Source organism: Phaethon aethereus (assembly GCF_964289735.1).
Source record: "Phaethon aethereus genome assembly, chromosome: 19".
In the NCBI taxonomy this organism is placed as follows: Eukaryota; Metazoa; Chordata; class Aves; order Phaethontiformes; family Phaethontidae; genus Phaethon; species Phaethon aethereus.
Window position 1 is genome coordinate 6,036,419 of NC_138595.1, and position 11,676 is coordinate 6,048,094.

An 11,676-nucleotide genomic window follows, 5' to 3' on the forward strand; every position below is an offset into this window, starting at 1 on the left:
AGATCTTTCCTTGAATAATACAATGTCTCCTGGGATCACCCTGGCGCCAGGATGCTCTGGTGCAGCCCACCAGCGCACTGCCTTCTGCAGCCGGGCATGCAGGAATGCCCCCCTCACCCAAGGGCCACCCAGGCAGAGCCTGCTTTGCCCACATGATAAACAACCCCATGGCAGGTTGCTCTGGATGCTCGTGCGTTTGGCCTTCTTCCTTTTTCCCAGCACTGGAAGTCTTTTTTCCTCAGGATTTCGGCACAAGGGATCTGTAGGAGAAACTTGTGACCACAGAACAGCATCCCTAAGGATGCTGCGGGCTCAGGTGCCTCTCAAGGGCTTGGGCTGGACCAGCTGCCATGATTTGGTTGCACAAAGGATGTGCTCTCTCCTCCTCACTCCAGTTGTGCAGGTATGCTGTGAGATAAAAAATTCCATCAATAGACACATTGACAGGCAAAAGACCTACAAGCACAGCAGCATGGGCAGTTTCTTCTATTTCTCCTCTGCTTTCAGTAGCTGACATGCTCCAAATTTGTCCACTTACTGAATTGTTTATCTGTTGCTATTAGGAAGGTTTCAGGTTCCTCCTTTCCTTGTGGTGAACAGTGAAATGAGGGGCCGGGTGTCTGCCCAGCCGGTATCTCATCTCTCACCATTGCCAGATGTGAATGCTTAGGAAGAAAATGTGAAACAATTCTTCTTACCCTGTAAGCAAATTCATTCCCACTAAGTATTTCCTTTTCCATGTCTTCTTCCCTTGTGGGATAAACATATTTTTTTCCTGTTCAGTTCACCTTTCTCAAGCTTAAGTAATTTTTGATGGGTATCTATGTGTTTTCTGGTTGCATCATGATGCCGCATGCTTTTTTTGCAATTCAGACGGGTTCAGAATGAGCCCTGCAAGGTGGAAGCATGTTTCAGCCCCTACACCCACTCTGTGCAGCATCACACGTTGCTGAGCCCACTCAATTCCTCCTGCATTATGAATACAAGCACAGGAGCTCCCTAACTGCATCTCCTGCTGCTGCCTGCTCCGCAGCTTGGAACAGGTTAGGTTCCCTCCTGAATTCTCTTGTTATTAATATCACAAACCAAGCTGTTCTGAGAGTGGTGTCCCATTAATCATTTTAGCTCTGCTGCAGTTTTCACCCCGCTTCCTCTTCCCGTGCCTGAACGGTCTTCAATAACGTTCGACTCTGTGGGTAATGCTCGGTTAAAATTCGGCAGGTCTGCTAGGGCAGGGAAAGACCCTGACCTGAGCAAGCTGGGGGCAAGCAAAGGTGGGACGAGGACACAACCATACAGCCATGGCTGCACTACAGCATAAAAAAATGTGCTACAGCAGCTGATATAGTGGAGACTTGAAGGGAGGAGAGCTACCCCCATTAAATCTTCACCTCTAAACTTGAATTTTCCGGTGTGATGGCAACACTGGAGAGACACAGCAAAAGTGAAGATATCTAATAAAATATGAGGGCAGCTCAGCAGCTTGCGTGAGTCAGCAGCAATGTGGGCGGCAGGTCCAGTCAGAGATTTCCGATGCCTACCTGGGCTCCGTTCGCCTTTGAAGGCACCACTTGCTTTTGTTCCCTTCCTACGCGTAATCCTGCTGTGTGTTACAAGCAAAAGTCTCAAGCGCTCTGGGTGTCTAGCTCTGGGTTACTTAACAGAGGGTCAAAAGCTGCTTATAGAGCATCTTCCCAAATATCTGCCTCCAATACCATCCCATTGCCTGAACCCCTCGAGGGCATATTGCGTGTTCCTGGCTCCCAGAGATGCAGTAACGCAGCATCCCTGCAGCGAACCCAGACCTTCCCTCTTATATCCCAGTTCCTTTTCAACTTTCTACCCTTTGCCGTCACCTTTGCCCCTGTCAGAGGTAGGGATTTCACTTCACCTTTCTCCCTTTGCACTTTACAAAAGCCTTTCCCCAGGCGCTCGGCCACATCCAGCAGCATCCCTCGGCATCCGGCAGCCAAATTAGCTGCTCATCCCTGCAGTGCGAATGCCACCGCACGGGACTGGGCTCCACTTGCCTCGTCCTGAAGCCTCCCACAGCTGCACACCTTTGTACCTGCCGCTTTGCCGGCACGCTGCAGCTTTCATCCGTAAGCAAACAACGTTTTTCAGCGATTTCTGCTGAGTCAGAGAACGCCGCCGCGAGGGCTGCTGCTGCTCCACGTGGGAACGCGCTTCTGGGAAATAATTACAAAGAGTTTAAACAGGGACGCTCAGCAGCCAAATTGCTTCACGCTCAGGCGCCTGGCCAGGAAGGAAAGCCACTCGTTGGTGCTGTGAGAAAACACCTCGCACCCGCGCCCATCCTGGGCGTGCAGCACCCATGGGCTGAGGAGCACTCCTTACCCGGCAGCGCGCCGGCACCCGGCGTGCTCGCGGCTTGGCGGCTCTGGTGAAGCGAGCGGCTTCACAAATAAGCCAGTTTGCACTTACCGAGCATCCCCGCGCATGCCCTCTTCTCCAGGCCATGCCCACCGAAGGATTTTTATCCGCCTCCGCTTCGTTAGGTTTGGGAACGTGCCGCGTGGCAGAAAGCCGGTCCCTGCGAAGCTCGGGTTCTGCAAGGGAGATGATGGAGGCACACTGCTAGTAACTTTTACCCCCTAAATTTTGAGGCATATTTTAAGGTTGTGAAACATATCGACTGTGAAACAGAGATAAGAACTGGAGTAGACACAAACGCTGTAGGCGTTACTCCCGTTTTTTTTGCAAATCCCACTCTGTTGCAAAAATAGTACAGCAGGCAGCACGCCGCTCTGTGCCATCCTCCATGGACCAAACAGCGGGACCCCGTGCCTGGACATCGGTGGGCTGAAACGTGCTCGTGCAGAAGCAGAGCTGGGACGTAAGGCATGCGCAGAGGTGCCAAACACTTCATGTTTCTTAAAGTCGATGGAGAGAGGGGCTCTGTCTTACAAAAAGATCAAATTAAATAATTTTAAATGTTATAGAAATATATAAAAAGTAGTAATATCATTCCAAAGGGCTGCAGAAATAGGTTGCACTGAGCTAGAGCACTTTCCATCAAGAAAAGGGGCAATGGGAAGATGCAGCAGGGTATCACTGCATCCACTCAAGTTTCTGTTCACATTGCATACGACGTACCTGGTCTTTAGACCACACCCGCACCATAATTCCTACGTGCCCTTAATTCTTTTGCAATTCTAAACCGGACCATAATACACTTAATTAGGTGCAGACAGGTTGCAGAAATCAGATAAGACTCGCTGGCAGGTGGCAGCTTCCATGAGATGCGTCTTCTGATGGACGGGGACGTTGTGCAACCTGGGGAGAGCATCACCCAGCCGTGGGCTGGCAGCAGAGAGAGCGCTTGCGATAAGAGACGAGGGTGTCACCTCGGCGGAGGAGAAACGCACGGGCAGCGGCGGCTTTTCTGACGCGGGGGCCGGGCGCCGGAGCCCCCCATGGTGGGACCGGGTGAGTACCCGCCAGCGCTTCTCCTAAGGGACCCGGGAGTGGGGCAGCGGCGCCGTGGGGATCTGCAGGAGCAAGTCACCACCCCGCACCAAAACCTGATTCGAATGACCCTCCTCTGCTCCATTTCTCCCTTTTTTCCCCTCTCCAAAACAGAGAAGGAGATTTCTAATCAATCAGCCTCTCAGCTGATTGCTAAGGCAGGGGCAGTGCTAAGGACCAAGGCTTTTGGCTCTTTTCTAGCCCAGGAGACATTTTGAGCAGGAATTACTGCTTTCATGGCAATTAGTGCAAATAATAACATCTCTGCACAAACGCTGGAGAGGTTTTCAGGACGCTGAAGCGGCTCGTCAGACCCGGGTTTGGGGGAGCCGCGGGCTGCGGCGGCAGCACCTTGCCATAAGTAATTGTATTTATTGACAACGTGAGTGCGGTCAGTCGCGTTGGCTTGCTCACCTTGTGCTGCTGTTGAGTTCAATGGGACGTGGGGCTGAACACAAAGAATTGGGTTAAGCCGGAGGAGAAGAGGGCAGAGGAGTGGGTTTTAGGCTTGGAGATGCAGTTGAAGAAGTGGGGAAATGTGTGTTTCCCACCCGCCGCGGGTTTTTTCCTGCAGAACCAGGAGTTTGGGACCTCTCTAGCACACGGTGTTGACCCACTCCCAGCTGGGGTGGTGGTGGCCCTCCATTTTGGGGTGGGATTTTGCAGCAGCGGCACAAGGGCAGGCGGGGAGGACCATCTGCCGAGGGGTGAAAGACAGCGCCTACAGGAACCGCATCCATGGCGGCCAACCCCTCCCTCTGCTCACCCCCAGCCACCGGCATGGACGGCGAGGACACCGTAACCGCCGAGGTCTGCAAGGAGGCTGACGTTGGGGATGGCGAGTGAGTACCCAGTGGAGAGGAATCCAAGGCCTGGCCTGCAGGCAGCAGGGGTGGCATTGCCATGGCAACAGCCGCCATGTTGGTGGCTGCCATGTTGGTGGCTGCCATGTTGGTGGCTGAGGGAGCAGCACGTTGGCTGCGACGCACCAAGCCTCAGCTCCCCGGGGCACTCACCTCTCCGCCTCTCCCGCAGGCTGTTGGAGGTGACGCTGGCCGGCTACCCGGTGCTACTGGTGAGGAACAAGAACGAGTTCAGCGCCCTGGGCAGCAAGTGCCCCCACTATGGTGCCCCGCTCAGCAAAGGTAACCCTGGCGCTGGGCGAGGGGACCAGCCGTGTCAGGGAGGTCAGCTCTCACTGCGCGGCTGTGGGGGGCCTTTCTGCTGCAGGAGTCTTCAAAAGGGAGAGGCTGCGCTGCCCCTGGCATGGCGCCTGCTTTAACATCAAAACCGGAGACATCGAGGAGTACCCTTCTCTGGACTGCCTTCCCTGCTTTAAGGTGACTTCTCGTCTCTTCCTCCTCCCAGCTTGGGCCATGTCCTCCTCACTTTCATTCACTCCCACAAGCTCCATAGTCTGGACACCAACCAAAAAGGATCCTGCCCTGGCCACAGCTCCGTGGTCCGGGTCACACAGAGCTACACCTGGGATGATTTCTTGGGATCGTGTAACTCCCTGTCTTAAAGCTCCTTTCAATCAAAGGTGATGTCGTACATCCTGGTACACATCACAGCCAGCACAGCTCTTTTGTGCCCTTAGGATGAGGAGACATGAGCTCCTCAGCATCATTTGACATTCAAGATCCCTACAAGTCACTCTTGGTGTATCAGAAACAGATGGTCCTCTGAACCAGACCCTCCCAGGGAAGCTCCTACCACAACGCCATGAATGCAGCACTTAAATGCACTCTCCTTTTACACCTGAAGGTAACAGTGGAAGATGGAAAGGTGTTTGTTACGGCAAAAAAGAAGGTACTGACCTTCCCTGCTGTCACTAAACACAAGCAGCACCTTGGGCTAGGCATGATTTCAGCATTTCTCGCTTACTTTCTTCCAGGATCTTGAAAGCAGCGTGAGGGTGAAGGACACGAGCAAGCGATGCCTTCTCAACTGGGACATGATGCTGCTTCTGGGGGGAGGTCAGTGAAGTGGTCTGTACTGTGCCCTCCCCACAGATGCTGTGAGCTGCCACTCTCTTCTCCGGGGAGGACTTGCCGCCTTCCTCCTACTCCACAGTGACATGTAAGAGGGCTGAGATGAGCATCTCTTGTAGGTGTGGCTGCCCTGGCGTGTGCAGAGACACTTCGCCAAGAGGGCTTTACTGGCAGGATCATCATGGCCACCAAAGAGAAACATGTTCCATATGACAAGTCCAAACTGAGCAAGGTTTGTACGTGAGGAGGGCAGGACTCTGCCTGGGTACTCTGTGTGAATTAGGGACATGGCCCACACTCAGGGCCAGGCTGAGCAATCGAGTGAGCTGTTCTGGCAAAGCAGCAGGAGTGCTGAGGCACCCACAAGGAAAAGGGATATAATTTCCAGCTAACATCTCACTTCTTCCTCCCAGAAAGTCTTTGATCATAGTCTACCATAAGCTAATGGTTTTATCCCCTTTCACTGAGTTCTTCCCACTAGAGTTTAAGTTGATGGGTTTTTCTGAGAGGGGACAAAATGATGATGGCGATGGCCCAATGTAAGGAGCTGTGACTTACTAAGCAAAATTTGCCTCTTATGCAAACTTACTTCCCAGTAAACGCTGCAAGAGTATTGCTGTCTGTAAGAAGTGCTTTATTTCATATTTCTGTTTTATTTCCAGGAAATGAACTTGAAAGCTGAGGACGTCTACCTGAGGAAACCTGAATTCCTCGATGCTCACGGCATAGAGCTCTGGACAGAGAAAGAGGTACAGGAGCAGCTGAGCTCAGTCCTCAATGGGTGGTCCTGCCCCTGCCATGGGGAGGGGATGCCCACACCTGCAGCCATAGCACTATACTTTTAGAAATGAGGGTTCTGCGTAAGTACACACATTATCTTCTGGGACAGCGCTCTAACGCGCTCTAGGGACAGTGTGCATGCCTTGGGGGTAACACTGATCTCTGATGTGAGGGACAGATGTGCCCATCACATGCAAAAAGGGTTACCCTTGAAACTAGCCTTCTGCATATCCCTTAGAGGAACCCAGATTTGATGCTGTCATACTTAGTGCTCCTAAATCCTAGGACCCGTAGGAAGAGAAAGAGAGGATTCCAGCATTCCTCATCTCACCTGGGTGTGCAGAAATAGGGCATGGTGTCACAGGCAAGCAGAATGGGTTGATGTGGCAGGACACCAGTGAACCAGAGGTACCTGTCTAATCTTTGCCTCCCTTCTCCTGCAGGCCGTGTCAGTAGATTTCCAGAAACAGAAGGTCCACTTCATGGATGGGTCTTCTCAGAAGTACAATCAGCTTCTCATTGCAACAGGCAGCCAGTGAGTGCACAAAGCATTTGCCACACACAACATTTTAGACAGGACAAGAGGGCTTGGAGGTCTTCTAGAGACGTGTGAGAGGGTGGTGGTAGGAGATGAGACAAAAGGACAGGATGGGATGACACAGCCAAGGGATTGCATGAGTTTGTGTTCCCCCCTCATTCTGTTTCATTTCTAATCATGAGACATATCTGGATTCTCTTTCAGCTCCAGCTCCCTCAAAGTCCCAGGTGCAGACCTGCAGAACGTGTGCATTCTCCAAACTCCGGAAGACTCTAGCAAGATCTTAGAGCTGGCAACTGGGAAGAATCTGGTGATCACGGGAGCTTCATTCCTAGGTACCAGGCTGGAGTGGATATCAAGTCATCAGTGATAGCCTTGAAACCCACTGCTGCTGTGTGTGCAGATTAACTGGAGGCCCTCGGGGAAGGGATGTTCATTCACTGCCTGGCTTGGTTCCTCCCTGGAGCCCTATAGCTGGTGGGGGTATGTGTTACACAGCACGCACTCACTCTGTCCTCTGATAGCCAGAACCTTTGAGAGCTATAAACAGTTCCTGGGCATGGACAAAGGGAAATATGCCTTATGAAAAGGTCACTGTCCTCCCCAGAAGCACTGGGAAAGTGAGGGGGTAAGGCACAGAAAGGGAGCTATTTTGTACACAACCAGGAACTGTTTGCATTTCCCAATATCTGGGTCTGTAGTGCGTGAGAATGAAGAACAGAGAGGCTAAATACCTCAGCCCAGAAATGCATAGAAGAGCAGCTAAGCGCTGGCACTACATCAGATTTGTTCTCCTCACCTGGAAAGGGAAAAGGTTTCCAAGGAGGAGGGTGCAGGTTCATGCTTGCAGCAGGCTTACCTTGAGCATGCCTCTCCCTTGCAGGAATGGAGGTAGCTGCCTTCCTCTCAGACAAGGCTGGTACCATCTCAGTGGTGGAAAAAAAGGAGTTCCCTTTCCAGAACGCGCTGGGTCCTCAGGTTGGAGGTGTCACCATGAAGGTTAGGAAAACCTGGTGCTAATTTCTAGGATGGAGTACACATGCTATCCAAGCAGCCCTGTGATCTGCAACAGCCCAGGAAATCCATCCCCTGCGCTGAGTCATAACCCTGCGTGCCCAGCCACCTTGCTCACGTACAGCTCACTGACGGAGCTCTGCACACACGGCTGGTCCCAACCTCCCACACACACCTCACACTCCCCAGAGCTCAGCTTCATCCCCAAGCCCTGCTCCATCCTACACCCACCTCACGCACCAGTCCAGACCAGGACAGGAGAGCGAAGCCAGGCTTCCAGGCACCCTGCACCAGCCAGGGACACAAATGAAACCTCTCTGCAGCCTGGAGTAGCAGCTGAGCTGCCTGCCTGGATTTTGGCTGGGTACGGCTGTTTTTACAACAGTACAGCCTGGAATTTCCTAGTGAATACTCAAACCAGCTTCCTCTTCCTTTTCAGATGCTGCAAAATAAAGGGGTGAAGTTTTACATGAAAACAGAACTCTGTGAGCTGAAAGGAAAGGATGGAAAGGTCAGCCATGCCAGTGTGATCCCTGAACTGCTAATTTTAGGGGAAAAAACCCAAACTGAGGTATAACGCAGTGCCTGTCTCTAGACTTCTCTCTCCCACATCTAAACCCTCACACTTATTTTTCATTGAGTACAACTCTTGGGCTCAAAGGGCACCAGTATATGTTCATATTTCAGGGACAACAGTGTGATTTTCTCTTACATTCCTGGCAACACACATTAGTTGGACAAGGTGATCTGAACCTGGGGAAGAAAAAAGACAGCAAAGAACGAGGCAGCAGGGAGGCTGCAGGAATTAGGACAGAGTTTTTAACCCTTTATTAACAATTCTTGCTTCTTTCCTAGGTCACAGAGGCTGTTCTTGCCAGTGGAGAGAAACTACCTGCCGATGTGGTAGTGGTGGGAATAGGTAAGAGATCCCGGTTGGGAAGGGGAGGTGGCTTTGGGAACAGCCAACAAGCCCAGAGCATCCCAGTGCATTCCCAGGACACCATTACCTGAAGTCTCTTTCCCACTCTGTTATAATCCAACCCTACATCTTGGCCCCAAACACTTATAGAAAGTCAGCAGCCTGCGAGCAATGGGCAGGAGGAAAGTAGCTACTTACGATCTCAGTATGACTTTGGCACGCTTGCTGAGCTGCGTAGGTCACTGCTGGGTTATCAGAGCATGCCTTGTTCTGGGCCCTGGTTTTATTGCCCCTGGATTAGCTCAGCACCGGCCCAAGCACTGGTCACTGCTGCGAGCTGCTCTGCTCCAAGCAGGCTGAACAGGCACCGCAGACACGTGCTTGCTGTAGGGCCAACGCCAAGTTTCCTCCCCGCTTTGTACAGCTTTGCTGCATTTGTCCTTGCTTCTCTCCCTGCAGGGGTGTTCCCCAACTCGGCATTCCTGAAGGGCACCTCCATCACCAGAGATGACAGCGGTGCCATCCTGGTGGATTTGGTAAGTGCCAGCTGAGTATCCCTGGTCCACACACCGTTCCACCCCTCTCATCATTGCACTAACCGCTTTTTGTACCAACAGCACATGCAAACCAACATCCCAAATGTCTTCGCTGCCGGGGACGTGGTCTCCTTTCCTGTAGCGCTGCTCAACGGGGACCAGTCCAGCATTCATCACCAACAGGTGGCCGAGGCCCACGGTGAGACAGCACAGCCACCTCCCTTCACAGCCCACCTCAGAGATGGGCATCGAGGGAACAGGGCAGAGGGGCAGCAGGATAACGAGAGGCCAGGGGCACTTCTTTGAGGACCTACAAGAAAAATATTTCCTGTACTGGTTCATCTCAGGTCATGTTGCTGCCTTAAACATGTTGAAGAAAAAGAAGGAGTTGTGTACCGTCCCCTTCTTCTGGACCACGATGCTTGGGAAAAGCATCCGCTATGCAGGTAGGAAGGGGCAGAGAGGATGGGAACAGCCAAACCACTTCCCAGCCCTTCTGCTCATCCACCAGCTGGGTCTGGGGCTTGTAAACACACAGCAGTTGCAGAGTTTACCTGAAGCAGCTCAAGTTTCAGACTGGCTGGTTTCTGATCTCTAGGCCTGCAGGTTACCCAGAGCTCTTGCTCTTTGCTGATGTCCGGTGACTTAGAGGTCACGAAGGAAGAACTTCCCTCTCCAAGCCAAGGAGACGCTCAGGGTCATGACACAGTCCTGCACCTCTGGGGCAGTTCTGCTTGTCCAGGATTTCCATGCCTGCTCCCCACCCCTGTCCTGGCCTGGAGCCCTGCCTCAGGCAGTCACTGTCCCCTCTGCCCCTACCTGCGATGGCACTGAGGCGGGAGGGGTGGCAGCTGCTGCACCAGGGCTCCCCAAGGGCTGCCATGTTCTCTCTTGCAGGCTGTGGGAAGGGATACACAGACACTGTTGTGAAGGGCAGCCTGGAGCAACAGAAGTTCCTGATCTTTTACATCAGGTGAGTGAATGCGAGGCCGGTCTGTGCCCCAACACGGCAGCGCCCTGGGAACAGGGCACAGTCCTCTCCCGTACAGCCTGCAGAGCTCCCACATCACTTCCCATGGCACCGCACCGCAGGCAGCTGCCGACCGTTGAACCAGCAGTGCCATGGTTTCACAGCAAACCAAAGCAGGGCAGGGAAGGAAAAGAGGATGAGCTTTGATGAAGACACCAGCTGGGCAGGGAGCCTGGGACACATCTCCTCTCCTTCTGCCCCAGCACGCCCAGGCTCGGTGCCCAGCTCCCAGCAGCACCAGGCGATCTGCTATGAGTCCCCGTGTGCCCTGCAGTATCAGCCACCCTGCCCTGAGCCCTCCAAAATACAGCTGGCCTCCAGCCAGGGTGCCACGGGGATGCTGCCATGCTGAGTTGTATACACTGGAGAGAGACACATTCTTCTGCTTTCCCTTTCAGGGATGGCTTCGTGACTGCAGCTGCCAGCCTAAACTGTGACCCCATGGTGTCTCTGATTGCAGAAGTTTTATACTCAGGGAAACAAATCTCTAAAGAAGAAGCAGAGTAAGTGACACCCTGACCGAGCTGTAGGGAGGCTCTGCGCTGCATTCCCCATGCCAGAGAGAGACACAAAGTCAAGCTGATTTACTGCAAATCCCCAACGTACTTTTCATTTATAGGGCCTGTGACATCCACAACATACCCTTGCTGGCAGAAACCTAAGCTTGATACATGCCCTGTTGTGACGGGCACAGAGTCAACCAAGTGTTAACAACTCCACATCCTCCCATCCTGGCACAAGAGAAATAAAATCAGGGGCAAAGCTGAACACGGCACCTGCATTTTGTGTTTGCAGACAGCCCTTGGCCGCTCACTTGCATGCTGGGGCAAAGCAAAGCAGCACTTTCCCCTCTCTTCTGGACGGGGATCTGCTGGGCTGGGTAAGAGGAGGATGCCCATGTCCCGGAGCTTGGCTGAGGGTCTGAGCAGGCAGAAGCAGCCACGCGTTCACAGATTCACCAGTCCCTCCTGCTCCTCTTGCTGGCTGTTGGCAGGGAGCTTTCATTCAGCACACTGGTCACGCTGACCTTCTGCTTTGCAAAAAGCACGTTTTCCCAGCAAGGGGAGTTGTGACCAAGGCAAGCTGCTCTCCCAGCTGGGAACTAGATAGCCTGTGTGCAGGAACTCGCATGAAATACCCTACCCCTAAGGACAGAGGGTTGGCAACCGACCTCTGAGCAAGCAGCACCTGCTGGCATTGCTACAGCCGCCTTGAATATTGCATTAGTTACCGCAGTGAGCGCTTCCCACCCCGACAGCAGCCAGACTCCGGCAGAGAAATCCCAGCCCCAGCCGGTGTCCCCTCTCCTGCCGTGTCCCTGCATGCTGGATGCTTCAAGGAGGCAGCCAGATGCTGCAGGAAAAACCAGCCTTGAT

At 53.0% G+C, this 11,676-nt stretch overlaps 1 protein-coding gene across 1 annotated transcript; it reads left to right on the forward strand.

Moving 5' to 3' along the window:
• Window positions 1–3,288: 3,288 nt before the first annotated feature.
• Window positions 3,289–10,962, forward strand: LOC309412001 (apoptosis-inducing factor 3-like; the record flags this gene model as incomplete). Its single annotated transcript, XM_082008780.1, has 19 exons — window positions 3,289–3,450; window positions 4,262–4,331; window positions 4,525–4,634; window positions 4,720–4,829; window positions 5,257–5,301; window positions 5,387–5,468; window positions 5,603–5,715; window positions 6,146–6,232; window positions 6,707–6,798; window positions 7,006–7,136; window positions 7,685–7,800; window positions 8,255–8,326; window positions 8,671–8,734; window positions 9,194–9,270; window positions 9,352–9,469; window positions 9,618–9,716; window positions 10,168–10,243; window positions 10,699–10,803; window positions 10,920–10,962. The coding sequence occupies exons 1-19, from the start codon at window positions 3,438–3,440 to the stop codon at window positions 10,960–10,962; spliced, it is 1,623 nt and encodes a 540-aa protein (XP_081864906.1). The 5' UTR covers window positions 3,289–3,437.
• Between the last annotated feature and the right edge of the window lie 714 nt (window positions 10,963–11,676).